We start from the raw sequence: 27,284 nt of genomic DNA on the forward strand, positions 1-27,284 counted from the left end.
ATACTTACCTTAGCGTTTTTCCCTTCTGTTTCCGGTATTTCCCTGGATTCATACGAGCAAGCAAGGCAGAAGTGTCACCTATAAAGACAAGAAGATCAACATAGAATCATCAATCTGGGAAAAGATACGAAAGGAGAACAGAACGAAGGAGCAGGACAATCACCCTTGTTGTTTTTTTTAAAACCCTTTATTTCCCGTATAATTTGAAAATAAACCACTTACCACTCATAATATAACGCCTCCGTGGTCTTTATACTGTTCGACCTGCCACACACTGTTTCAACACAAGTGCAATGGAATGGGGTGATGATGGAGGAAAGTCCAGGGTATTGTTCCAGTCTGTTTGTAGCACAGGTGCAGTGTCCAGGTGGCCATAGGAAGGGGGGCAAAGGCAGTTCAACGTGGACAAGGTGACAGGGTGGGACACAAGGGGGACAATCAGGAGAGTCTCATTTCCTGGCAGTGGTCTTGGCGTCTGTCTGGGTCAAGCAGAACGTTTGCAGGGTGTTCACCTTCTGCAGGGGGAGGGGTGTGCTAGTGGTCAGTGGGTCCTGTGGTAGGGCCTCCTGCCCACTAGCGGCAGCGGAAGTGGAGGGCTGTTCAGTTGACTGGCTAGTGGTAGGGGCCCACTGGTGTGCTGTTGCCTCCCTCATGATGTTGGCCATGTCTGCTATGGAGATCAGGGTGGTGTTGATGGCCTGAAAGTCCTCCCTGATCCCCTGCTACTGTCCCTCCTGCAGCCGCCTGTTCTCCTGCACGTTGTCAAGGATCTGGCCCATCGTGTCCTGGGAATGTTGGTAGGGTCCCAGGATCTCGGAGAGTGCCTCCTGGAGAGTCAGTTCCCTGGTCCTGTCCTCCCCCTGGCGCACATCAGTCCTCCCAGTGTCCCTGTTGGCCCATGCCCCTGTCCCCTGAATGGTGTTCCCACTGCCACTGTCACCAGATTCATGATTGTCTTGGGGCGAGGTGTGGCCTGGGGCCCCTGTACAGGTGGGCACACTGCTGAATGACGTGTCCTGGGGACAGAGGTGTGGGTACGCTGGGTGGGTGCTGTCGTGTTGGATCCTGATGGGGGAGGCTCTGTGGTGGTCTGTGAGTGGGCTTGGGTAACCGGCTGTCCAGTGGCCCCTGATGGGCCAGGTAGGTCCTCCATATCCTGAAGTCCAGAGATACTGTCATCACTGGGGGCATCTTCTGTTGGGGGACTGGATAGTCGTGGAACCTCCTCTCCACTGACATTGGCTGGGGCACCTGTAGGGATGTAAGTGACGTATTATGCTTCATGTGTGAGACATTTGTACATCCCTGGCTTTCCCTCTATCTTTGGTGTTGCCCTTCCACCTTTTTCGTGTGTATGGTGATGTATTGTGTGAATATTAGTTTTCTTATGGGGTGCATGCTTTAGTGATGGGTGTCCATGCAGGGCTGAGAGGGGTGTCCATGCATTAGTATGGTGTCCATGCATTAGTATAGCATGCAGGGCCTGGCATTGGGGTTAGTTATATGTGTAGGTGCAGTGTGTGGAATGTAGTGGAGAGATGGGAGTGAGGGTGAGGGGGTGTGATGGCATGCAGGTATGGGGGTGATAAGTGTTAAATGTTGACTTACCAGTGTCCAGTCCTCCGGCTACTCCAGCGAGTCCCTAAGGATGCAGTAATGTGAAGACTTGCTCCTCCCATGCTGTGAGCTATGGGGAAGGAGGTGGGGGGCCGCCGCCAGTCCTTTGTATGGCGAGCTGGTGCCTTGCTGCTATGGAACGTACCTTCCCCCATAGATCGTTCCACTTCTTCCTGATGTCTTCCCTTGTTCTTGGATGCTATCCCACAGCGTTCACCCTGTCCACAATTCTCTGCCATAGCTCCATCTTCCGGGCATGGAAGTGTACTGTACCTGTGCTCCAAACAGCTGTGGCTCTACCCTGACAATTGCCTCCACCATGACCCTAACTCCTCCTCAGTGAAACGGGGGTGCCTTTGTGGTGCCATGGGTGTTTTGGGGTGTGTGTTGGTGAGAGTGTGTTGAGTAATGTGGTGGGGTGTGTGATGTGGAGTGCGTGAGGGATGTATGGGTGAGTGCTGTGTGTGTCTAGTTGTCTCTGTGCTGTTCGTGTCAATCTCCTGGCAGTAACTGTTGTTGGTAAAGGGTTGTGGGTAATGTGGGTGGGTGTTTTATAGTGCTGTGGGTGTGTGGGTGCGGTGTGTGTGTATGAGTGTCAGGTGGGTGTTTTTGGTATTGGCCAATGTAATGTTGTTTTGTATGTGGGTGTCCATTCTGAGTGTGGTGGTACGTACCGCCAGTGGTTTACCGCTGTTGAATGTCTGTTGTGGTGATTCATGGGTCATAATGTGGGGGGCGTTGTTTTGTTGGTGTAAAGGTATGGGTGTTTGGTCCGCCACTTTATCACTGACCTTTGGTCAGGCGGATTGAATATGTTGCTGTATTCTGTTGGATCGGTGTGTGTGTGTCATTATATGGTGAAAGGATATTCGCCATTGCTGCGTTATGATGGCGGCCATCAGCGTGGCGGTAGGCAGAATTTACCCCAATGTCATAGGGCCAAAATTTCTTTGTTAACGCCAGACCTAATTAGGGACCTAAATCATAAAGAAAGTCACAAAAGTGCACCCATGGCATATGTCTTTGAATTAGTGGCTTTCATAAATTCACAAGTACTTATAGAAGTAGACCAGGAAATAGTACTTTGATAAAATATTTGTGAACTGTATTTTAGCATGAGCAAATATGCATGTGTAGATTTGCTCATTTGAAAATCAGTTGAGTGTTTACAAGTTCACTTTCCCTCCAACCACTTTTTTCCCAACTCTGGAAGAACTTCTACTTCTGCCATTGTCAGGAGTACATTTCCAACTTTTTTCATTATGGGAAAAGAGCTGGTGAAAATCCTTAAAACATGCAAGTTAGTAGGTTTGCAAACTCAAAAGCATTCCAGCCCTGGAACTATTGTTTACTGCTTCCTCCAGCCCCAGTATGTAGATCTGCGGAAGGGTAGCAAAATAAGGAAAGTGCGATAGTAGGGATTGAAATTTCAAGTAATCAAGCCTCTCTAAAGAAGGAGCCCTGCCATAATCAGAGAGGCTATTATCAGGGCTCTTACATGATGAAATTGCCACCATAGTTTGTCACCGCACTACATGGCACCAAAGGGACAAGTAGATTTTTTTACAGGACAAGTAGATTTAAGAAGTAACCTGTCCCATGGACAAGTAGATACTTTATTAAATTCCACACCCCTGAATGTCCATATTGTGCTGTTGCTAATCTATATTATTCTTTTGGAGTGTTTAACAGTGTTGGTGTTCAGTAGGTTAAATCTTTTCAGACATTTCGGTCAGCCTATGGTTTTCATGTATGTTTATAACTTAGTTTTGAGCACCATATACATGACATTATCTCTGGGATTGCAATAAAGCTTTGAAACTTTAATCAGTTTGGAGTTTGATTTAGTGTTAAATTGTTCTTGGTGTCTAGCATTGTTTATGGTTTATGTCATTGATTTGTGATCAGATGATTCAGACTACTACACTCTGCCAAGTCCAAAGATCTAGTTGACCCCTATTGGTGAGAATAGTGATGGTGTCTCACCAGCGCTTGTGTGGTGTCTGAACACGAGGCAGGGTGAAAATCTTCCCGGGACAACGCACCAGCACAAATGCGCTATTTATATATGATTTTTTTCACTGCCTGAGGCAGGGGGGACAACTTAAGCTGCATGTTGGGCAGACCTAAAAATAACAACAAGCGTGGTAAAAAAACAGTGTGAGGAAAAACGTGAGAGACCATTCTGAAGCTTCTGCTTGAGAATGGATTTAAAGAGCACAGTATTCACAACCTTAATGAGTATTTGGGAAAAGAGGATCACTTACACAAAGGCGGTATTGCACTGTAAAACATCATATTGATCACTCCGAAGCATTAGTCCTGTTGCAATGCACATACACACCAGGGACATATTCACTGGGAGACAGCATACATGTCTGTGTGCACAAGGCCTTAGTACATTCAGAGTTAACGGTTGTGCCAAAGTTGTGTTAATAGCAGGGTGGTTTCTTTGTGATAGGCCGGACCATAGTTGTATACATAAAGAAGGATGGAATGTGCTAGGAGGGATATTCGGTTTGCTAGCTTAAAGGCGCCTTTTGCTCCCACTGTCTACAGATCACTTTTGCAGTGTTTTTGAATGCCAACAACCTAGATTTCTCTTTCCAATGCACTTGGCTGACCTTCCCAGAACTCTCACACTAGGGATGACCTCTCTCTAAAAACCCTCCCCTCTTCCACAGTTAGAAAATAAACATGCTGTTAACTGTAGGTGATTAGCCACCTCAAATCCTGGGACTGGACCACAATCGCAGGTGATGTACCATGCTAGAAAGTAGCTGGCAAGACCCTTTGAAAAAGACTCTAGGTCTACGCTCAGGGTTGAATGCATCATGCTCTCTATAGAGTTAAAATATGGCACAGGAAAGGCATGCAATGTGTCCTTAAACTTTATAAATACAATTTGTGTTGACATCTCTGAATGTCTCATTTGAATCCTCAACTCCATATACATCCACTCTTTTTTTCTAGGTGACTCAGATATTTCTATATATGATGGGTCAATGGGGCCTTTTGACAAGGCCCAGATGGCTGCACTGGGGGATGTCACCATTTGGTTCATTGCAAAGTGAAGGGGGCCCATCCTGATGCAATGTAACCCTAAAATCATCAGCATGATTGCTAAAGATCCTCACCCTGATTCTAGTTACTTGCTCTTTCAGATTATGTCATCTCCTTCACTACTGTTGATCATACCCAGGCCTCAATGAAGTAAGTTATGAAGCAGAAACATGTCCTGGCGATGCTGGTGATGGGCGAGTGCATCTCCCTGATTGCCACTGACAACCAAACAGTTGTTTCTTCAATTGTTGACCACGATCACAAGCGTAATGCCTTAAATGACTAGTGTGGGGATTCTGCCATCCTGTATGTGTCATCTGGACGACAGAAGTGCAATAAAGCATACGTCTGAACTTTGCTCTACTTCCCAAGATAACCCCCAGGCCACCTGTCTCACATGATACTTGCCTTGTTTCACCGATGGATTAGGTTTCACTACATGTCTCATTACAGTGCTTAGTTCACCTGTCAATAAGATGAAACCACATAAGAGAAATACATTTTCACGTTCCATCAGATTTGCAAGTTGGCTCTCATACAAGTATAGTTTGCAAGACGTGGCCTTTTTTTCATATTTTACAAGGAACCACTTAGGAACATAGTCGGTATGCAAAGGTTTCTCTCAAAATCAATCTCTGTAAACAGGCAAAAACATGTTGCTGTTCACCCCAGTGCCATGATGCTGAATGGGGGTGTTTTGGCAGATTAGCGCATTTTCTGTAATTAGTTTATTCAAGCCTTTGTTATTAGAATGAGCTCATATTATGTTCAGATTAGTTGGAGCTCAGTATTACCCTATCACCCTTGTTAGTAGTCTTAATATTGGAATACGAATTTGATTACATTTCATCTAACCCCGTGATACGTGAGGGTCCTGTTTGGTAAAGGTCACAAGCATCATGGCTTCCTACATGCCTCCTCCTCCCTGGTTTCCTAAAGGAGGTGTAAGCATTCATTCTATGCATTGCCGTCTCTCTATGTAAACCGTTAAACTGTTTTAAAGCTCGGTTTTGGTGAAATTTGGCCTGGAGGTCCCCTCAGCTTCCAGCAGTATAATTCACCTCATGAATCAGTCCTTGTTTCCCAGTACTTGATCTCTTCTGCGGTGACTGGTGCAACGTGCAGATGTTTTTTGGTAAAATCAGTTTTCCAGAGGGGATAAGCGTGAAGAAATGTCATTGGCTTACATCACTGCTGCATACAGTCCAGGTGCTGGTGAGTTAGTGATGTATGCCACCAGGTATCCTTCCCTTCATGGACGTCAATTTGGGGTCGCCAGTGGACGCAACTACGACCCCGGGGTTGCCCCTTGCAAGCCATGGCACTGCCATTGCGACTCCTGGCCTCAGAGGTGGTAAAATTAGTGCCAGGGACACAGTGGCAGCTCGGCCTTATGAACATCGGTTTGGTCTCCACTGTCATTGTTTCTGTCCATTATTGCATTACACTATTATTGAATAATGTTGCATTATTCACTATTAGTGTGATATAAAATGGAATACAATTAGCTGGAATATGACTTACCATGGTAGCTTAGTTAAGTAAAAAAAGGCGTTCAAATGTATGTTGTGTGCGTGCTTGCAAGTGTGTGTTTTCTCGAGAAGGAGCGTGTGTAAGCGTGAATGTGTTTGTATGTGTAAGTCTGGGTGTGGGTGAAAGTGAAGGTCAAAAGCCGTGTGATGTCACTTCCACTACCCCAGGCATTTTGGTTAACTGAACATGCTTGCCATCCCAAGTAAAAAAGATAGCAGTACTTTCAGGGCCCACTTGTGTACTCCAAAGCAGCAAAGGCTAACCCAGGGAGAAACTAGTTGCATCCACAAAATAGTTATGGTATAGTTTTATTTCCACGCATCTCTAGCATAATATTTTCTGGCTCACTCCTTGGGTCAAGCACTCAATTTTAAAATTGTGCAAGTTCACTAATCAGCAATGAGGAGAAAATGATTTTTCATCTCTCAGGCTGTTTGACAGCTTGGGGTTCTGCTCTTCTAGTGGGAACTGCATCGTTTTCACAGTGTAATATCAGGACTATAAGGCCTACGACCTTTGGAACATATGCTCTAGTTTCCTGTCGTACCTCGTACAGACCTCCTCAGTTCACCTGGAAGGGGCATGGGTTTGTCTTCCTATTCAAATTGTTCATTAGAGGTTTTTTTTAAAACTTTTATATTTAGAAAGTTTTATTTGTGAAATAGTACAAAGAACCATTACATAAAATCAGATAGGGAGAAGAGGGTGTAAGTACAGGCATAAATGTATTCTGGTGCAGATAATATATCGTTTTAGTGTAATGAGAGCACAAAGCACTCTGAAGGAAGGGGAGAAGTAAGAGGAGGAAGCCCCGACTAGCCAGGTGTGCACTAGTGCTTACCCTTTGTTGAGGGAGCCTCCACTAGGGATGTTGGAGCTTTAAGGTGGGGTGAAATAGAATAGTGTTGTGAAGTGGAGATGGTGGCACAGGAAGGTCGGGCAGTGTAGGCTAAGAATGTAAATCTATGGCTGGCACTAGGGAGCTCACTTATTGACTTGTGGATGGTGCGAAGGTGGGTAATCGAGGCTTCAGATTCAAGGGGTAAGTAACCATCTAGTTTGTCCCAAATGGGTCTTTTAGAGCATCTCAATGGAGACTTGAAAGGAGTAACATTACCAGATTTTCTAATAGACGTGAATCATTCTCTCCAGGCAGGAAAGGAAATATTTCCCTTGCAGTTTTTTATCCAATGCAAACTCGACTTGGAGGTATTGAAGCGCTTTACATGAGCACCAGTCACATTACACAAGAACACGTTTATTTTTATTTTTTTAGGCACAGGGAGATTAAGTAATTTACCCAGAATCACAGGATGTCGAGTCGACATCTAGACTCAAACCTGGTTCCCACTTTCAAAGTTGGCAGCTCTGGCCATTAAGCAACATGGTCTCTCCAATGTTGTTTGCATTTTTTTCAGATGCTTATAATGTTTTGTACACTACAACAAGCATTAGATATAATTTAGATTTGGATCTAGGGGCCCGTAATTAAATATGAAAACTCCTTGGTGGATTGGGCTTGGAGAGTTTCCAAGCCTTCATCCAGTTGATATGAGAGTTTACTACAGCAATCTTTTTCTCATTTGTGTTGTAGTCAGTGTTGTCTTTTTGTGGCCTTTGAGTAGGTTTTGGAGATTAAATACGACCACATTTCTATAGTTTTAGGAATAAGCTGTAGGATAGATGGATCATTGTGTATGGAAGGTAATTTCCTCAGGTTTGCTTTTAGTTTCATTAGTTTTTAGAATTTAGAGCTCCTTAAATTAAAATGTTTTTTAAATTAGCAAAGGTCAGTTAGGTGTTTAATACAAACTCGGGAAGCGAGATGCTATTGGATACCCATTCATCCCAGTCGAGATTACTATCATCTGTTTTGTGTTTTTAGCATGCCAGATTGAAGCTAAGTTACCGGTGCATATTTTGACTTCAACGGTTGAATCCACATTTTTCATGTAATCTAAAATACTTTTTGAGTATGGATGGAGTATTTTATTCAAAGAGATGTAAGGGATTAGATTGAATTTTTGTATGATTGAATTCTCTACTTCTAGCCAAATAAGATAGTATGATTCATCATGACTTATTCATTTGGGGCCCTATTTAAACAGGAAATCAGTCTGATAATCTTGAAAGCTTGGCAAATTCTTGGTATTGTGTTCCTGCTCCTTTCTATAAAGGAACACCCCAAACCTTCTACAAACCAAGTCTAAAGCTGTGTTAAGAATCGTTTAGACTGAGTGATAACTTACTCAGAATGATGGATAGACCAATTTATCCATCTGCTTAGCATCCCTGCAAACCCTAACACAGTTCTCCATAGGGCTTCCATCAGTGCTGTGTTCCATCTGATGAAAGATATAGGGCCCTACATGCTGATTAACGCCCAGCTAATACTATAGATTTTAATTCATACCCATTCCTCAGGGTAACTCCCCACTCCAGGTCATTTCCTTTTTCATCATACAAGAAACATACATGAAAGCCCTCATTGTGATCAAAGAAATACACATGATGCAGACATATCACTGTACTTCAAAGTACTGCCCTTTGTGGGCATCAAATGCCAAGGGGCTGGGGCTAAGAGACCGGGGAAGCTGAACTTCTTTTACACTTCTGCAAATTAAAAATTAAAAAGTAAAATATTGAGATGTTTCCTTCTAACAAGCCATTACCAATGTCTTGGAGACCAACATCATTCAGCAACATATAAAGCTATAGGTTGCTTCAAAAGCCTTAGGCTTGGTGTGCCGGTAGCCTAAAGCTCCTCCTCACTCAAATGGGATAATGACAACATCATAACCTGTATCGTTGGTTTCACATGTTTATATTTGTTCTTGACAATAACCAAGATATTGTTACATCAAAATTCCATGACTCTTTACAGTAGCACCAACCTTGTATGAGACACTTTGCACAAACCAAAATTGTATTGCACCTCCATTCAGCCTGTTTTACTCTTGTGAAACTGGCAGCATGCCTGCTATAAGGTGGATGATTTTGGGCCCCTAACCGTGTGCTAGTCCTAGAACCATCACCACCCACCCCTGGTTAATATAAGGTCATGTGCCCTGCAGTGAGGTTAGATGCTAAGACCTCATTCACCGTTTGTATATTTAGGTCATTCAACCTTATGCTTGAGGGAAAAACACATAATTAAAATATGCAATCAGTTTCTTGTAATTAATTGTGTAGTGACTCTGAAAATCATTTTGCAATTGTTCAACCTAGAGATACAATGATGCCACCCAAAATATGATCAAGGACAAACCCAAACTGATAGCTGACACACTAGACATGCAAATACTACACCTACACAAAACATGCCCCTCCTTATCGCATATGTTAGAAATGGGTTCAAAGATGGCAGTAGTTTGCACCCTGTCCAAGTAGGGACCTTCACTCTAGTCAGGGTAAGGGAGATACACAGCTAAGATAATCCCTACTCATCCCCCCTAGTAGCCTGGCACAAGCGGTTAGGCTTATCTCAGAGGCAATATCTAAAGTATTTGTACACACAGAGAGTAACACAGTGAAAACACCCTAAAAGTACTCCACACCAGTTTAGGAAAATAGCCAATATTTATCTGAGTAAAACAAGGCAAAAAAGACAAAAATCAAACATACACAATTTTCAAAGATTAAATCTTAGTAAAGTGCTTAGAAACACAATAGTTCCAATCTAGGCTATCACAACGTTGTGACGGTGTCGTTCCCAACAGTCCAACACCCCTCACGAGGGAGTGTGGGCCAGTAACAGAGTCGCTGGGGCCCCAGGTACAGTACCTCGGAAAATGATGAGGAAACAAAGATATTACACGGAGTTATGTCAGTGACACAGAACTTGGGACTCATGTTGTGCCGGGACTTCGGAAGCACTGCAGCAATGTCGGGCCTGTGTTGCAGGTCATTGTCATTGCACTCAGCGGGGACCATGGCTCCGTTGCAAGCAGCGGCACAGAGTCGGACAGCAGCACCAGTTCGAAGTCGCTCTGGACTCAATGTGCTTGGTTTCTTCTGGGATGCATCAGAGCTCACTTCCAAAAGCCCAGGGACTGGATTTGGGAGCACTTGGCAAGTCAGGACTCTCAGCAAGAAAGCCCAGGTGCTGGTAGATTAAGTTTTTGATGGCCCTGAAACTTCTTAACAGGAGGCAAGCTCAGTTCAAGCCCTTGGAGAACTTTAAAAATCAGGATGTAGAAAGCAAAGTACAGTCCTTTCACTGACAAGACAGAAGCAGCAAAGAGCAGCACAACAAAGCAACAGGCAGAGTGGCAGACCCTCCTGCAGCATCCAGCTCTTCTTCCTGGCAGAATGTCCTCAGTCCAGACGTGTTCTAACGCGGTGGCATCAGAGGTCGAGTACTTTTAGCTGTTTCTGTCTTTGAAGTAGGCAAACTTCAAAGAAAAGTCTTTGTAGTGCACAAGACCCTGTTATTCCATGCCTTGACCCAAGACACACTCCAGGGGTCTGGGGACTGCTTTATGTAAGGACAGGCAAAGCCCTATTCAGGTGCAAGTGTCACCTCCTCCTACCACTCTAGCTCAGTAAGACCCAACAGGAAATGCATAGCACACCTCAGCTCCCTTTGTGTGACAGTATAGAGTGAATTCACAAACAGCTCAACTGTCATCCTGATCCAGATGTGTATTCCACAGACAGGCAGAGACACAGAATGGTTAAGCAAGAAGATGCTCACTTTCTAAAGGTGGCATTTTCAAAAATATAATTAAAAACCAACTTCACCAAAAACATGTATTTTTAAATTGTGAGTTCAGAGACCCCAAACTCCACATCTCCATCTGATCTTAATGGGAAATTACACTTAAAAGATAATTCAAGGCACCCCCATTTTACCCTATGGGAGAGATAGGCCTTGCAATAGTGAAAAACGAATTTGGAAGTATTTTACTATCAGGACATGTAGAATACACAGTACATGTCCTCCCTTTTAAATACACTGCACCCTGCCCATGGGGCTGCCTTGGGCCTGCCTTAGGGGTGACTTACATGTAGTAAAAGGAAAGGTTTCGGCCCACTTGCCAGGTCAAAAATGGCAGTTTAAAACTGCACACAAAGACACTGCAGTGGCAGGTCTGAGGCATGTTTACAGGGCTACTCATGAGGGTGGCACGGTCAATGCTGCAGGCCCACTAGTAGCATTTGATTTACAGGCACTGGGCATACATGATGCACTATACAAGGGATTTACTAGTAAATCAAATATACCAGTCATGGATAAAGCAATCACCAATACAGTTTAGACAGAGAGCACTTGCACTTTAGCACTGGTCAGCAGTGAAGTGCCTAGAGTCCTAAAGCCAACAAAAACAGGTCAGAAAAAATAGGAGGAAGACGGCAAAACATTAGAGGATAAACCTGTAAAAGGGCCAGGTCCAACAACCCAGAAAAGCTTTTTATGCCTTACCAACTAAGTGGTGACAATGACAGTGGAAGGACAAAAAAAGGCTGCCCACTTCTAAGTGGCTTCAGGTCTGGGCCGGAGAGTAGGAGGTACATGTCTAGCTCAAAGCCCCCTTGACTTTAAACATATACCTTTTCCCACTCTCTGGTCTGATCCAGGCACAACTTCTGCTCTGAACTGTGTCCTCCATAGAGACAAAAGTCACCCCAACCGCATCTGCTGAGCTACCTTAGACCATACCTAACAAAAAGGGAAGGCCATACCTACCTATGCCACTGAGTCGATGAGGTGGTAGGAGTCCCCAGCTGCCTCCACCTTAATCTTGTTGCTCCCCTAGTATGGGGGAACACTCTCAGATCCTCTGGAACCCTCCTTTTATACTTCAACTCTCTGAAAGGTCACACCAACATCAATGGAGAGATAACAGAACACTTGTATAGAGGGGCCATATAGTGTCAATCTTGCACATCTGTAAGTTAATATGAAAATAAAAAAGATTTTTGATTCTTATTTGAATTTTATTTCCACAGTAGGATTTTACCCAGAAATTATCCCATTGTCAAGACGACATGAACCTAATAAATAAAAGAATCAATTTTTAATTGTTACACAAAAATATAAATCACATGTAATGGGGTATACATATTTCATGTCCGAACGTCTGACTTTTACATAAAAATGATAACTTACCTGTGATACTCTTTTGACAACCTCACTGCCAACACCTAGGCCCTGGACAAATGAGCGGGCTGCAATAAGGGCTTTCGTTGCCTTGAGTTTAAAGTCTCGGGGAACTTCCCCAAATGGTCTGAGCTGCTCAGACAGCTTAGCCAGGCAGTCCAGGTACTCTTCTGTTATGACGTACTGAGGATTCAGGATCTTGAAGAGCCGCTCCAGTAAATGCATCCAAAACTCATGAAGCACCTCTTCCAAGTTGATGCTGAGCCCTTGGTAATACTGCCGCAGCTCAAGATACAGATCCTTGAACTGCTTTCCATGCTGACTGTACAAGTCCCCAAATAGTTCTGGAAAAGAGTTGTGAAGAGAAGTCTCGGATTTGTTCAACAAATCCTGAAAATAGCCTGCAAGAAAAATAAATATTTACTGCTAAACAAAATATAAACATCTAGTCTTTTAGGCACTAATTATAGCGTCTTTTCAAGAAACCACTTTATATTAACAGAATAGGCTTTACGATTTTCAACACAAGCAGAATCAAGTCTCCTACTTTCAAGGAAATATAATTTAGATATTTTTAATGTTTATATTGCAGGGAGGTGTGGGTGGGAAGATATGTTGTGAATTCAAATCGACAAAACCTTTGGATGATAAGAGGTTCTGACTTGGTTTGAAATCTAAATCTGTTTTACCAACTTTCTTTAGCAGAGTAATTTGTATAATTACATTAAAAAAGCGCTCTTTGCTTTATTGGCACACAATGTGGTCCAGGAAAGAATTAACTGTCTATAGGATTTTGCTTTCAGATCTCATGTGCCTCTGTTTTTACAGGAAGATCCCATGGCTCAAGCATATAAAAGATACCTTGCTAAAACAAAATTGCTCTCACTATGAGACACCACAGATTCTGCGGCTGCTCTCTCTTTCTCTCTCTTGGCAAATGTTAAAAGAGAGACTTAAATATTTGCTTTGGGATGAGGTGACTGAAGGGATAAGGTCAAGACGGAGTATTGATGCTTTTCTGGATTTTAAGTCTATGCCCTTCTTTGAAAACTTCCTAGATAAGATATCTCTCCTTTAGAAAAGCAGCTGTCCTTTCGGTACAGATGTGGCGTTTTACCCAGAAATGGTAAGCGGTTCAGCTATGGCGTTTTACCCAGCATGGGCAGTGCAGGGGCCCCTGTGGCCCCCGGCACTGGCTTTCCACCAGCCTTTTCATGGCAGGGTCCCCGTCATGAAAAGGCTGGCAGAAAGTGAGGGGGCGCTGAGTTCAGCACCTCACTGGCTGGTTACAACTCTGACTGCCGTCACCCTGTCGGGAACACTGTTCCGGGCAGGGATGGTGGTCTTCCGGCAGGTCCGCCCGCCAGGGTTGTAATGTGGTGGTCGGACCACCACAGTTGCGGCGGGCCAACCGCCACCGCAATGCTGGCGGTCCTAGATCCACCAGCCTTGTAATAAGGCTCTCTGTTTTCTTCCCATTTAGATATGTAACACTGCGAAGGCAATTGTGCAGGTCACCTTAACTTTTGCCAATTGAAAAACTCGAACACTGAATTAAGACAAACCCAACCTGTGTAAACTGTAGCTGACAGCATACATTTCACTTCAAAAAGAATGTTTCAAGGCAGTCAATCTACTATCTTTTTCTAAAGTTCACGGTGAGACAGGAAAGCTGATGTCCTGCCATAGCCTGAGTACTATTTCCCTAAACAAACCTAGCTGTTAAAGTCTGCACCAAGCCTGACTTCCTACATCAGTTTGCTGGCCTATTTGAAATCCCTCCATACTGTATTGGACATCTTAAGCCTCCCAATCTCCATCTCTATATCATCCCATGTTCTATATTACTTGTAATGTAATGAGTCATTTGAGAGTCATGTAATGTTGTTGTGCTTTCTAACTAATATATCCAGGACTGTAAATTCTTATGCCCCTAGTTGACTTGGGACTGATGCACTGCCAAATGTTTCATATGATGAAGGTGGAGGTCAGGGTTACCGCATCCTAGGAAAGCTCAAGTAAAGACACAAGCCTCTCAAGGCAGACGTTTCTATGTAAAGTGAAATACTGTTAAACATGCTGGCTTGATGGAAACCTTACACAGCCTTTAATACAACATTTTGTGTGGGGCAGATATTGTTATTATTACACACCAGCTGTTCTACCTTTCCCATCAATAAGAAGTGGGTGGAAAGATATGACTGGTAGAATCAAGTCACCCGGGAGTCGCCACATATAGACTGGAGGTCCATGTTTTTTTAGTTTCTAGTTGATTTTGTTGAGCAGAAGCTGCGGGCTAGTTGTGCGGAAGACCTTGGTGGTACATTATGTACTTAGGAGGTTATTTTGTGTGGAGGAGAGAGGCTGTCAGTGTGAGTGGATATGTGGAAGTGAGACACAATTTTAGACATTTTGCTAGCATTATCAGGGAAATGGCTTAGTTGTTTTAGCAGGATGAAAGACTGGGTATCTTTAGTCAAGTAGACATTAAGGTGAATGATAAATTTCTGAACTTTTCAGAGATAGATCAACTGGTATTCAGGCAATCCACTAGTATTGTCAGTTTTGGACCTGGTCAGCGTGCTGACAAACAGTATGAACATGGAGCATTGGGTAGACGTAGGAAGGAAACTGGGGAGCTGACTGAGCTCAAGAAAGGGGAATCACAGAGTATGTTTGTAACATCATGCACGGAATATACTGGGTCATTTAGATCCTGTTTGGCACCCGCCATCCTACAAGGTCATTGGAGGCAATGGCTTCTACTCCCCTGGTGGAAGAACATCATATGTGGAGATCCCAAACACAGAGATGGGGAGCTCTGTGCCTTCAGCGTAGGTGCCAATAAGAGTTTGTTTCGTAAAAACAAAAAGAATTTCCCTGGGGTGCAAGTAACTCTCTTCTATGGACATGGGTCCCGCTATACATTTTCCCTAACTAATATGGAGATCCTGGATATGGAAAACACGTGATGGCCCTGTTTGTGAAAAGTCATAATGTCAATGGCTTACACCGGTGCAACTAGAGGATTCTCTGCTGTAGTAACTCTCAAATGCAGTCGTAGATGATGCAGTCGTAGATGGGTGAACCTCATGTTTTTTTGCATTGTGGTGAAGGTGGTGAGGCAGGAGAAGAAGGTAAAACGTACGTTTATGGGATGGCAGAACATAATTTTATTAAGACAGTCCCAGGAGAAATAACTCTGCTGTGCATCACTTTAGCTAAATGCTTCTTGTACTATGGTCTAGGCTGTCTGCATCACCAGTAAACCCTGTTATGGACACTGGATCATCATTGCTTAATGATATGCTTAGGCGTCATATCCTTTGAGAAATCCCTGTTTCCATGAATCGAGAAAGACTGTACAAGCCTCTGTACATCAGAAAATGCCATTTTGCATTTCTTAATGGTCTGAAATACTGATTCAGACCGTTATAAAATGCAATAAGACGTTGTAGATCTGGCCCTAAGTTCTCTCAGTAAAAAGCCCCCCACCCAAATATGGATCTTGGTGTGGACCTTGCATGAGGCCATCCACTTGCTTGAAAAATTGCAATTGCAAGCCATTTCATATTGAAAAAAGTTAATTGCTCTAATGCTGTGTTGTCAATAAAGAGACAGGAAAGCTAGGCAGATGGCACACTAAAATCAGGCCCCTATTACGCTCCCAAAGCACATCCTGATGGGTTGGAAAAGTTAAGTGCTTTTGTTTTTGTTATATAGTTCTTATTGTTTGTACTTTAGGCTATAATATTTTTAGGTCTTACTCTGTGGGGGTAAGGATAGTTCAGAAGGAATTAAAGTTGAAGGTTGTAGTCAAACACAAGTGACAAGCTGTGCACCCAGGTACGCAAAAAATCACTGTGAGCATGCATGAATATTTCAGCCATACATTCATCCAATACAACATGCTTAATATTAGCCTCAAGGATCTACCAGAGAAGGTGACAATGGAGGACTCCCGTAGGATACTATACGATTGTTCACTAACAAAGATATACTTGTTTCACGTGAAATGTGCAGGGAATGAAGAACCCAGCTAGGCGTCACAAAATAGAGTCCTAGCTATGCCAGGTTGATGTAGCATCACTCCAGAAACACTGCTATATAAAAGCGAAGAAATCAAACTATGAAAGTGTTGGAGGGGACATATATTAATAACTACTTATGCCTCATATGCCAGAAGGACCTTATTGTGGATCACAAAGGGAATCCCATATGTAATCACTAAAGAAAGCTGAAACTCTAAAAGCACATATGTATTAATTGCGGGCCTGTGCTTGATTTGAGCTGGTGGGTTCCGGTGCTCGTCACTAGCACTTAATTGCCACCACAGGCACTTATGACAGCCCGACACATGGTGGTGGTGATGTTTGTCTAATTTTGTGAGGAACACAATAATTATTTACTAATTCAATATACAATGCAAATGACTAATACCTCCCACCCAAGATTTTATAACAACCTGGGTGGCAGGTATTAATCATGTTTAATGTACGAATAAAAGTCTGAATTGTCATACTTGTAGGGAGTGTGATGGTTATTAGTTGTGTTGGTACTATCATTGGCAGTGCTGGCAGGGGTGATGGGTGGTGCAAGCTGCAATTGCTTCCTGACAAGGGCACTGACACTTTTTTTTGTGCAAAATTACGTGCTATTGAGGGCCACCTTGATGATGTATCTAGGCCCCTTTCTATCTCCAAGTAGAATTTGTTGATTGCTTAGATAACAAAATACCAGCTTACTATATTCTACAGCTATCTGGGGAGAGGATGTTGCTTTTATTCCAGATGTAAATACAAATAGATCATTTCCACTTTTATTCAGATCAGCACATAGGTCGCTATCTGACCGATTTTACACACAGTTTAGTAATTGTAATTTAACGGATACATGGAGATTCATCCATCCACTAGATAGAGGATATTATTTATCCTCCTAACGTATGATCTCTATGCTAGAATCAGGCTGCACATTTAGGGGCAGCTCTAGGGAAAGAATTGCAAGTTATTTCACAGAGAACACTAAGTTGGCAGAACATGTTTTGATGGAATGGGAGGGGCCTAAGAAGGTGGCAAGTACTGTATGTCTTGAGTCACTTATGGGAACCGAAATGATTTGAATGGGGAAATTAAAACAGTAAAAAGTAGCAAAATAAAATTGGAAAGCTATGTTACCCTCCAGCATGAGGGAGGCAATACAGGTAGCCAATCTAAAACTAAGCAAAGATCCTGCGCAAGGCTGGGGCATATTGCACTCTTCCCAATGCTAAATACAAGCTGCCCGATATTGGGGAAAGTGTAGAGGGCACACTGTCAAAAGTACAGGCCAGTCAGGAGCTCTCGGGTGAATGTGGTTTTGTACCAAACATATTCACCTTGTCCAAAACCAGACAGCTATTTCATATATTAGATACTCCCTGGATGACTTGGATTGCCTTTGACTATCTGAAATGGGTCTTCGAGGTTGTCGACAAAATGGAGTTTGTGTTGGATTAAACATCTTTACACAAGCCCTTTTTCTCCATTTTCTGTCTTTCTCTCTCTCCTGCTCTCATACAAAGTCTGATAATAAAAAATAGGTTCTGCTTCCCAAAAGTGAGTGCCACTCCTCACCACCTACAACCACCGGTACAAATGTACAAGAAAACTTGATTGGAGAAGGCTGCATCTTTGCTCCTTTCATCTAATTATGGTTGATCTTGCATTGACGTTTCATTGCATACATATTTTCACTTTCAGATTTGCAAACATTGTTATTACTTTTTAATATATGCAGGGGAAGCATGGCCGTGTGACCAGAAAGGCAATAGCCTGCAACAAATAATCTACACTTTGGTGTACTGTAATCAGAAATGCCTTCGGAAACTCAATACAAAGAAAATAAAGGTCACGATTTTTATCCTTGAGCACCAATATTTTGCCTGAGTTTGAAAGACTGCATAATTAAAAAGGTAAAGCAGTATATTTATCTTGGCCTGAGGCTTTGTCAAGCTGAAGTATACATTTAAAAGAGCTTTTGCTTCACTAAGATGAATTCAAGTGATGTAAAGATAAGGGGCAGTTACTGTCCAAGCACGTTCTGCAAATGTAATTTCCTTTGTATGCACCCTCGTGATGCAGTCACCAGTTAGAAATAAATTAGATTTGATGTACTCAAACAATCTGAGATTATTTTTTATAAATGAGTCCCTGTTGCCATTCCCATGCCTCGTGCCTGTAGCTTTGACACTACTATTTATGTTTCATCAGTTTTGCATAAGATCAGGCTAGTGACAAGTCACCTAACAGATAAACTAAGCTGCTTAAATTGAGCTTTCGTATATGAAATAAAACATAAGATCTGGAGGCCTTCAAAAATCTTCTTTGAGCTCCCGAGCTGCCTTTTCAGATGCTTCCTTGCTCTGTCAAAAATAAAACTGCATACTGTGTGTAGGAGGCTGGCCTGGTTTGTAGTGGGTACCTTGGGTACTTACACCTTATACCAGGTCCAGATATCCCTTATTAGAGAAGTAATAATGTTCTAGCAGCTTAGGCCGATAGAGGTAGATATAGCAGAGCAGCTTAGGCTGAACTAGGAGACATGAAAAGCTCATGCAATACCACTTATAGTTACACAGTACTTATACACAAGTAAAGACAATACTCAGTGTTACCAAAATAAAGGTATTTATTTGGGTGACACAGTACCAAAAATATCTTAGAGACAATACTCCTTCTGGAGGTAAGTATTATACACTATATTTACACTAGACACCAAAATAAGACAAGTAATTAGTCATAGGATAGTGCAAACAATAGGAAATGCTATAGAATGCAATGGGAGAAAATAGTTCTAGAGGCAACACAAACCATATACTAAGAAAGGGAATTGTTAGACCTGACAGCCTTAGGGTGGTCACCCCTAACTTTTTGCCTGCCTCCCTCCACTTTTTGGACACTGTTTTTGCTGGCTTTTAGACTCTGCGCACTTTATCACTGCTAACCAGTGCTAAAGTGCATATGCTCTCTCCCTTTAAACATGGTAACCTTGGATCATACCTGATTGGACTACTTAATTTACTTAAAAGTCCCTAGTAATGTGCACTATATGTGCCTAGGGCCTGTAGGTTAAATGCTACTAGTGGGCCTACAGCACTGGTTGTGCCACCCACTTAAGTAGCCCCTTTACCTTGACTCAGGGCTGCCATTGCAAGGCCTGTGTGTGCAGTTTTACTGTCACCTCGACTTGGCATTTAAAAGTACTTGCCAAGCCTAAACGTCCCCCTTCTCCACATATAAGTCACCTCTAATGTGTGCCCTAGGTAACCCCTAGAGCAGGGTGCTGTGTGGGTGAAAGGAAGGACATGTACCTGTGTAGTTTACATGTCCTGGTAGTGTAAAACTCCTAAATTCGTTTTTGCACTACTGTGAGGCCTGCTCCCTTCATAGGCTAACATTGGGGCTGCCCTCATACAGTATTGAAGTGGTAGCTGCTGATCTGAAAGGAGTAGGAAGGTCATATTTATTATGGCCAGAATGGTAATACCAAATCCTGCTGACTGGTGAAGTTGGATTTAATATCACTATTCTAGAAATGCCACTTTTAGAAAGTGAGCATTTCTTTGCACTTAAATCTTTCTGTGCCTTACAATCCACGTCTGGCTGGGCTTAGTTGACAGCCCCTTGTGCATTCACTCAGACACACCCCAAACACAGGGTACTCAGCCTCACTTGCATACATCTGCATTTTGAATGGGCCTTCCTGGGCTGGAAGGGTGGAGGGCCGGCTCTCACACAAAGGACTAGCACACCCCCTACCGGGACCCTGGCAGACAGGATTGAACTGAAAGGGGACCTGGTGCACTTCTTAGCCACTCTTTGAAGTCTCCCCCACTTCAAAGGCACATTTGGGTATAAAACAGGGCCTCTGCCCTACCTCATCAGACACTTGCTGGAGAAGAAACCTGAACCACAACCTGCATCCTGCATCCTGCCAAGAAGAACTGCCTGGCTGCCTAAAGGACTCACCCGACTGCTTTCTACAAAGGACTGCTGCCTTGCTGTTGCCCTGCTGCCTTGCTGAACTCTTGCCTTGCTGCTGAAGTGCTCTCCAAGGGTTTGGATAGAGCTTGCCTCCTGTTCCTTGAAGTCTCAGGACCAAAAAGACTTATCTTTTTCATTTGGACGCCTTGTGCGCCAAAAAATTTGACGCACAGCTTGCTCCGTGGTGAAAAATTCACTGCACGTTGATCAGGAAAGACGCCGCTCAACGCAACGCCTGCGGTGCGACTGGAACTTTGACGCACAGCCTCGCCTGGACAAACGCCACCGACTCCAGAAAGGAAATCGACGCGACGCCTGCCGTGAGGGAGAAGATTCCACGCACAGCCCACCGGAATGATGCGCAGCCAGAAAACAAGCCTAGGATTCCACACACAGACCCAGGGACATCTGGTAATCCCGCGAACCACAGAAAGAGACTGTCTGCGCGCCGGAAAATGACACCCGACTTCCCCGCGTGAAAAATAACGATGCAAGTCCGTGTGTGCTGGGGAGAAATCATCGCACACACCATTTTTCCACGTGTCTCTTCTTCTGCGGCCCTTTGGGGAGATTTTCCACTTTAAACCAGGTACTTTGTGCTCGAAAGAGACTTTGTTTGCTTTTTAAAGACTTAAGACACTTTGGTGGTCATTCTGACCCTGGCGGTCTTTGACCGCCAGGGCGGAGGACCGCGGGAGCACCGCCGACAGGCCGGCGGTGCTCCAATGGGGATTCCGACCGCGGCGGTAAAGCCGCGGTCGGACCGGCACCACTGGCGGGGTCCCGCCAGTGTACCGCGGCCCCATTGAATCCTCCGCGGCGGCGCAGCTTGCTGCACCGCCGCGGGGATTCCGACCCCCCCTACCGCCATCCAGATCCCGGCGGTCGGACCGCCGAGATCCGGATGGCGGTAGGGGGGGTCGCGGGGCCCCTGGGGGCCCCTGCAGTGCCCATGCCACTGGCATGGGCATTGCAGGGGCCCCCGTAAGAGGGCCCCTACATGTATTTCACTGTCTGCTGCGCAGACAGTGAAATACGCGACGGGTGCAACTGCACCCGTCGCACAGCTTCCACTCCGCCGGCTCGATTCCGAGCCGGCTTCATCGTGGAAGCCTCTTTCCCGCTGGGCTGGCTGGCGGTCTGAAGGCGACCGCCCGCCAGCCCAGCGGGAAAGTCAGAATTACCGCCGCGGTCTTTCGACCGCGGAACGGTAACCTGACGGCGGGACTTTGGCGGGCGGCGTCCGCCGCCCGCCAAGGTCAGAATGAGGGCCTTTATATCACTTTTCAGTGATATCTCTACAATTTCACACTGCATCTTTATTCGTTTTGACCTGCAATTATCCAGATAAATATTATATATTTTTCTAAACACTGTGTGGTGTATTTTTGTGGTGCTATATTGTGTTATTGTATGATTTATTGCACAAATACTTTACACATTGCCTTCTAAGTTAAGCCTGACTGCTCGTGCCAAGCTACCAGAGGGCGGGCACAGGATAATTTTGGATTGTGTGTGACTTACCCTGACTAGAGTGAGGTTTCTTGCTTGGACAGGGGGTAACCTGACTGCCAACCAAAAACCCAATTTCTAACAGGAATGCAAATCACTAATTCCCCCCTAGGCAAGTGTAGTGTGTGCAGAATCGTTGGGAGAGTAAGAATACAGTTAGGTAAGTAAATTACCCCACCCCAGAGCCTAGAAAAGCAGGCGTAAAGTACTGCAAGTTTCCTTAGGATACACTACACCTCGTGATAAGGATTATTGCAGTAACCAAACAAGTCTGCAAACAACAACTGCTGGATTCCTGGACCTGAAGACCTGCAAAAGAAGGGGACCAAGTCCAGAAGTTGAAAGAAGTTCCAGGAAGGACAGGAGCCCCTGCCAACCCAGAACAGGGTGCAAAAGAAGAGTCCCCAGTTGGACGAAGACTGCAGGAATGCACCCTAGGAAGATGCCAGCGGGTTCCTGCATGATGCAAAAGATGTCCCACGACATGAAGATGGGTGCAGACATGATTTTGTGTTGGAAGTCGCCAACAAGCCTTGGTTATGACAAATATGTGTTTTGTGTCAAAATGGCACTGGTTGGACTCAGAAGGGACCTGGGGCCTCAACTCTGTGTGAGGAGGAAGAGGGGCTCTCAGCACTTCAGAGATCCCTCAGGATCCCAGACATCCCCCACGGGAGTCCCAGGACATGGGGACAAAGGAGGTGCAAAACGAGGTTGGTACAGCACTACAAAGAAGGGTCCCACACCGCCGGAGGTCAACTCAGCGAGTTGAGTGTCGCAAGATAGAGTGCTGGGGACCTGGGCCAGGCTGTTCACGAAGGAATTTTGCAAATAGTGCACAGAGGCCTCAGGAGGTGAAGAAGACGTGGTGCACAGGGGTACTGTCACACTCAGGGAAGGCAAGGTCTTACCTCCTCCAAATTGCATCAGCAGGACCTCAGGACAGTCTATGTTGAGGGAGTCCACTCTCTGTGTTTCCAGGAGTACGCTTGTCACTGTGAAAGGAGTCCAGGAGCACCGGTCATCGACTTGGAAGGTGCCTGCGTGAGCAGGGGAGTGACTCCATCACCCCACAGAAGATTTCTTCAGTCCTTCTGATGCAGGGTGAAGACAGGGAATCCCCAAAGCGTGCACACAGTGGAAACTGTTGCAGTTGCTGGGTGGAGCTGAAGTTGCAGAAGAAAAGTATCCCTTGTGGATTCTTTGTTGCTGTTACAGTGGTTCCCTGAGCAGGTTGCGGTTGACCTGAGGTTAGAGGATGAAGTAGTTGCAGAGGATTCCTGAAGGAAACTTGCAAGAAGAATCTGAAGAAAACCCACAGGAGAGACCCTAAATAGCCCTGAGAGGGAGATTGGCTACTTTATCAGGTATGGACCTATCTGGAGGGGTCTCTGATGTCACCTGTTGGCACTGGCCAGTCAGAGCCCTCCAGAGTGCCCCCACACCTTGCAAATCAAGATGGCTGAAGTCTGGGACACAATGGAGGAGATTTGGGCACCACCCCTAGGGTGGTGATGGACAGGGGAGTGGTCACTCCCCTTTCCTTTGTCCAGTTTTGCACCAGAGCAGGGGACAAGGGGTCCCTGAACCGGTGTAGACTGGCTTATGCAAGGAGGGCACCATCTGTGCCCTTCAAAGCATTTCCAGAGGCTGTGGGAGGCTACCCCTCCCCTGCCTGTTACACCTATTTTCAAAGGGAGAGGGTGTAACACCCTGCTTTCAGAGGAAATGCTTTGTTCTGCCTTCCTGGGACTGAGCTGCTCAGACCCCAGGAGGGCAGAACCCTGTCTGTGAGGTGGCAGCAGCTGTAGCTGCAGTGCAAGCCTCAGAGAGCTGGTTTGGCAGTGCTGGGGGTCCATAGTGGAGCCCCCAGGATGAATGGAATTGGCTCCCCAATACCAGATTTGGAATGGGGGGACAATTCCATGATCTTTGACACCTTACATGGCCATATTCGGAGTTACCATTGTGAATCTACATACAGGTATTGATCTATATGTAGTGCACGCGTGTAATGGTGTCCCCACACTCACAGAGTCCCAGGAAATTACCCTGAACTATGTGGGGCACCTTTGCTAGCGCAAGGGTGCCCTCACACTTAGTAACTTTGCACCTAACCTTCAGCAAGTGAAGGTTAGACATATAGGTTACTTACGTGCTGTGAAAATGGCTGTGAAATAGTGTGTGCACTATTTCACGCAGGCTGCAATGGCAGGCCTGTGGAAGGGCTTGTCTGAGCTCCTTATGGGTAGCAAAAGAAATGCTGGAGCCCATAAGGCTCTCCTGGAACCCCAATGCCCTGGGTACCTAGGTACCATATACTAGGGACTTATAAGGGGGGTTCAGTGTGCCAATTGAAATTGGTAAATATTGTCACTAGCCTACAGTGACAAACTTAAAAGCAAAGAGAGCATAAGCACTGAGGTTCTGGTTAGCAGAGCCTCAGTGACACAGTCAAGCACTACACACACACACACTCACACACATTAGGCCATAAACTATGAGCACTGGGGTCCTGGCCAGTAGGTTCCCAGTGAGACAGGCAAAAACATACTGACATACAGGTAAAAATGGGGGTAACATGCCAAGAAATATGGTACTTTCCTACAATATGTTCGAGTTGTAGCTTATTGGAAAAGCAATGGTTGTGTAGTAGTTTATCAACATTAAGTACAGGAATATGTGAGAATGAAGCTATCAAGCTCATGGGTGCTGATGATATAAAAAGAGGAGGGTCTATAGAAGTACATTAATTTACCCATAAACTGAGCAAGTGTGCTTTTAGTGGTCATGTGCACAAAAAGTGTTCAAAAGAAATGTAATTATCTCAATTTCAATTGTGAAACCGTTGTAACAACCTTTTGTGCGTTTTTATATCTGATGATCTTTACTGTTCTATTTTTAAGGGGCTGGATTTTTTATTTACTCATTATTGGGGGTAATGCAAGCTGCAGCATGTAGCATAGCTAAAGCTTCTCCTCTTTACAGGTGAACAGACCCTCCTAGATTTTAAAATGCATTACCAGTTTTGGGGGGGAATATTGCCTGAATACAGGCCGTCTTTACATATCTATGAAAAGATAAAAAATACGGACAGCTCTTCTTCAAGAGCTGAAAGTCTTTTTGATAATTTTCATTGGATCCCTACTACACCACAAAACACAATTTCAAAACCAGCTGCACCATCTACAAGGCCATCACAACAACCAACATCTTCACCTATCTGGCAGACAATTTCAGGACATATCCCCATCCAGGACACCATGAGCCAGGATAGCCAACATTGTAATGCAATATCTCCTATCGTTCGTGTTCGCCCCAGTCCTGGTCCATTCTCAGAAAGAGCGGAGGCCACACCTCTATGAAGGACACCACATCATATGAAGTGACAGTCTACTGACCATCTCCGAACCGAGCCACCTTCAGTCACTTGCTGACTACATTTACTATTGGCCCTGTACAGGTCTCTGGGGCCTTTCGGTTAGACTCGCGCGATCCAAAAACTATGAACATACGTACTGACAAAAATACATAGAACCTCCTTCACACGTTCGAAAGGTTAGGACGGGGACATAATAATTACACGTGAGACCTGTAGACCGAATGCTGATTTCTCGAGCAGTGATATTAGGCCACTGAGCTGCCCACGTCCCCAAACGCAGAATGTGACTCCTCGCATCCTCTGGCTTGTCCTGTGTCGGTGTCAAACACAATCCTTCTTTTTTCAGCCATTACTGAGTAGAGCATTTGACACAGCGAAGAAAGCTGCTGTAATGTTTTTTTGTGAGAGGTGCACGTGTTGAGGGTGACATTCGCGATTCTATTTTTTCCTTGTCAGTTTGGAAACAAAGACACGACTGAATAATTTCCTTGCAGGCCTTCAGTGTAGGCTGCGTTATCTCTGCCGCGCCTGCTGTTCTGTGTGGGCAATTTGCAAGAGCGATGCCACCTGCTATTAGCATCTTAATGACACCGCTCTGTCTTCTGGGCTCGCTCTCCGCCAGGCTCCTTACATATTGTCTTTTTTGACGAGTGAGATTAGAAAAACAAGACATTCTGTTCTCTGACTCCATCAACATCTCTCTATGACCTACGCCAGCTGTGTGCATGGGACCGGGCGCAGCCCCAGCCACTGGGAGCTTCTACCTTGCTAACAGCGCTATTTCTGCGATGTATGTGAGGCGGCATATAATGAAAGTGCCACTTGGGAGGGCATAGTGGAGCACCTACTGGGACAGCCGGGTTCACATCCCAGCAGCCCATGGCCGTGTGAGATCCTAGGACCAACGCTGCATCTCCATGCGTTACACTTCTGTATCCTGGTAAGAGGGCCTAGCCGCGCAACGGGCTCCAACGAGAGGTCAACCTTTTTAAGCGTTCAGTGCATTCAAACACACACAGTTCATTACCTAAAGCTTTAAATAGAAGCTGCAATTTCTTTCTTTCTTTTGAGTTTGCCATAAAATGCAAATTATAAATCCCAAGTATCAGAAGGGCTCTAAACAATGATTTAGCAATAAAATGTAAACTCACAGGTAAAACGTGCAAGTCTATTAGCAGAGAAGACAGAAACAAAAGTGCAATATTAATTAGAAGCAAGTCGGTGAGAGCCCGGCAGCACAGACAGCCCACCCCACTAGGATTCCCACTGATCCCACGAGGCCCAGCGGGATCAGGGGAGCAGAGGGCGGGAGCGCGCGCATCACGGAATGTGATTAGAACACGCTGCTAAAACAAGGAAGAAATAACGAGTGCGTATTGAATAGCTGTGGAATGCTGACAAACATTTTCAATCAGCCAAAAACATCCAGAGGACTCAAGCCCTTACTCCGGGCATCGTCACCAGTACCCCCAGGCCCTCTCTGCAAGATACACACGTTGAAAAGAGAAAAGCCAATTGAAGGCAACACAGAAAGTCTGAACAAAATCTGATAGGGTCAGTGAAGCCAGGGCAACAGACAACAAAAACAGCACCGATACATTAAAAAAACATCTTTAAGAGGACAGAGATCGGCAAGCGAACAAAATAACAGAGAGCCAAGGGTCTGGAGTGGCTCTTGGAGACCATGCACAAACCGAGCCCCGAAAATGTTTGTTATGCACACCATGCAACAAACAAAACATGAAATATGATAAAGTCTTCAAAATTCTAAAAAGTGCATTCCTTTAACACGTGGACGCTTTGAGATAAATACCTCACATTATAGAACTGCACTGAGAAATACTAATTAAAAGAGATGTTTTTTAAAAATCAACCATTAGTGAACTCACAGACAAGACAGTTGTCATGTAAACCCTTTATGTGGCAGAGATTATTACAGAGCAACACCGTAGCTTACTGAAGCAAGCACAATATTTTTTTTTTACAATTGGTAATTCTGAATTCACACATTTGAAAGTGTTTTAATATGTGATAACGAAGAAAAATAAGT

General features: G+C 44.6%; 1 protein-coding gene across 2 annotated transcripts in view; it reads right to left on the reverse strand.

Annotated features, from left to right (window-relative positions):
* The window catches only part of GPC1 (glypican 1), a 448,857-nt gene that overhangs the window by 110,841 nt on the left and 310,732 nt on the right, over nt 1-27,284 (reverse strand). For both annotated transcript variants that reach the window (XM_069213742.1, XM_069213741.1), the window contains one exon: nt 12,326-12,717. In XM_069213742.1, coding sequence (XP_069069843.1) covers nt 12,326-12,717 — 392 coding nt within the window. The remainder of the gene's footprint in view (nt 1-12,325; nt 12,718-27,284) is intronic.

Source organism: Pleurodeles waltl, chromosome 11 (genome assembly GCF_031143425.1).
Source record: "Pleurodeles waltl isolate 20211129_DDA chromosome 11, aPleWal1.hap1.20221129, whole genome shotgun sequence".
NCBI lineage: Eukaryota > Metazoa > Chordata > Amphibia > Caudata > Salamandridae > Pleurodeles > Pleurodeles waltl.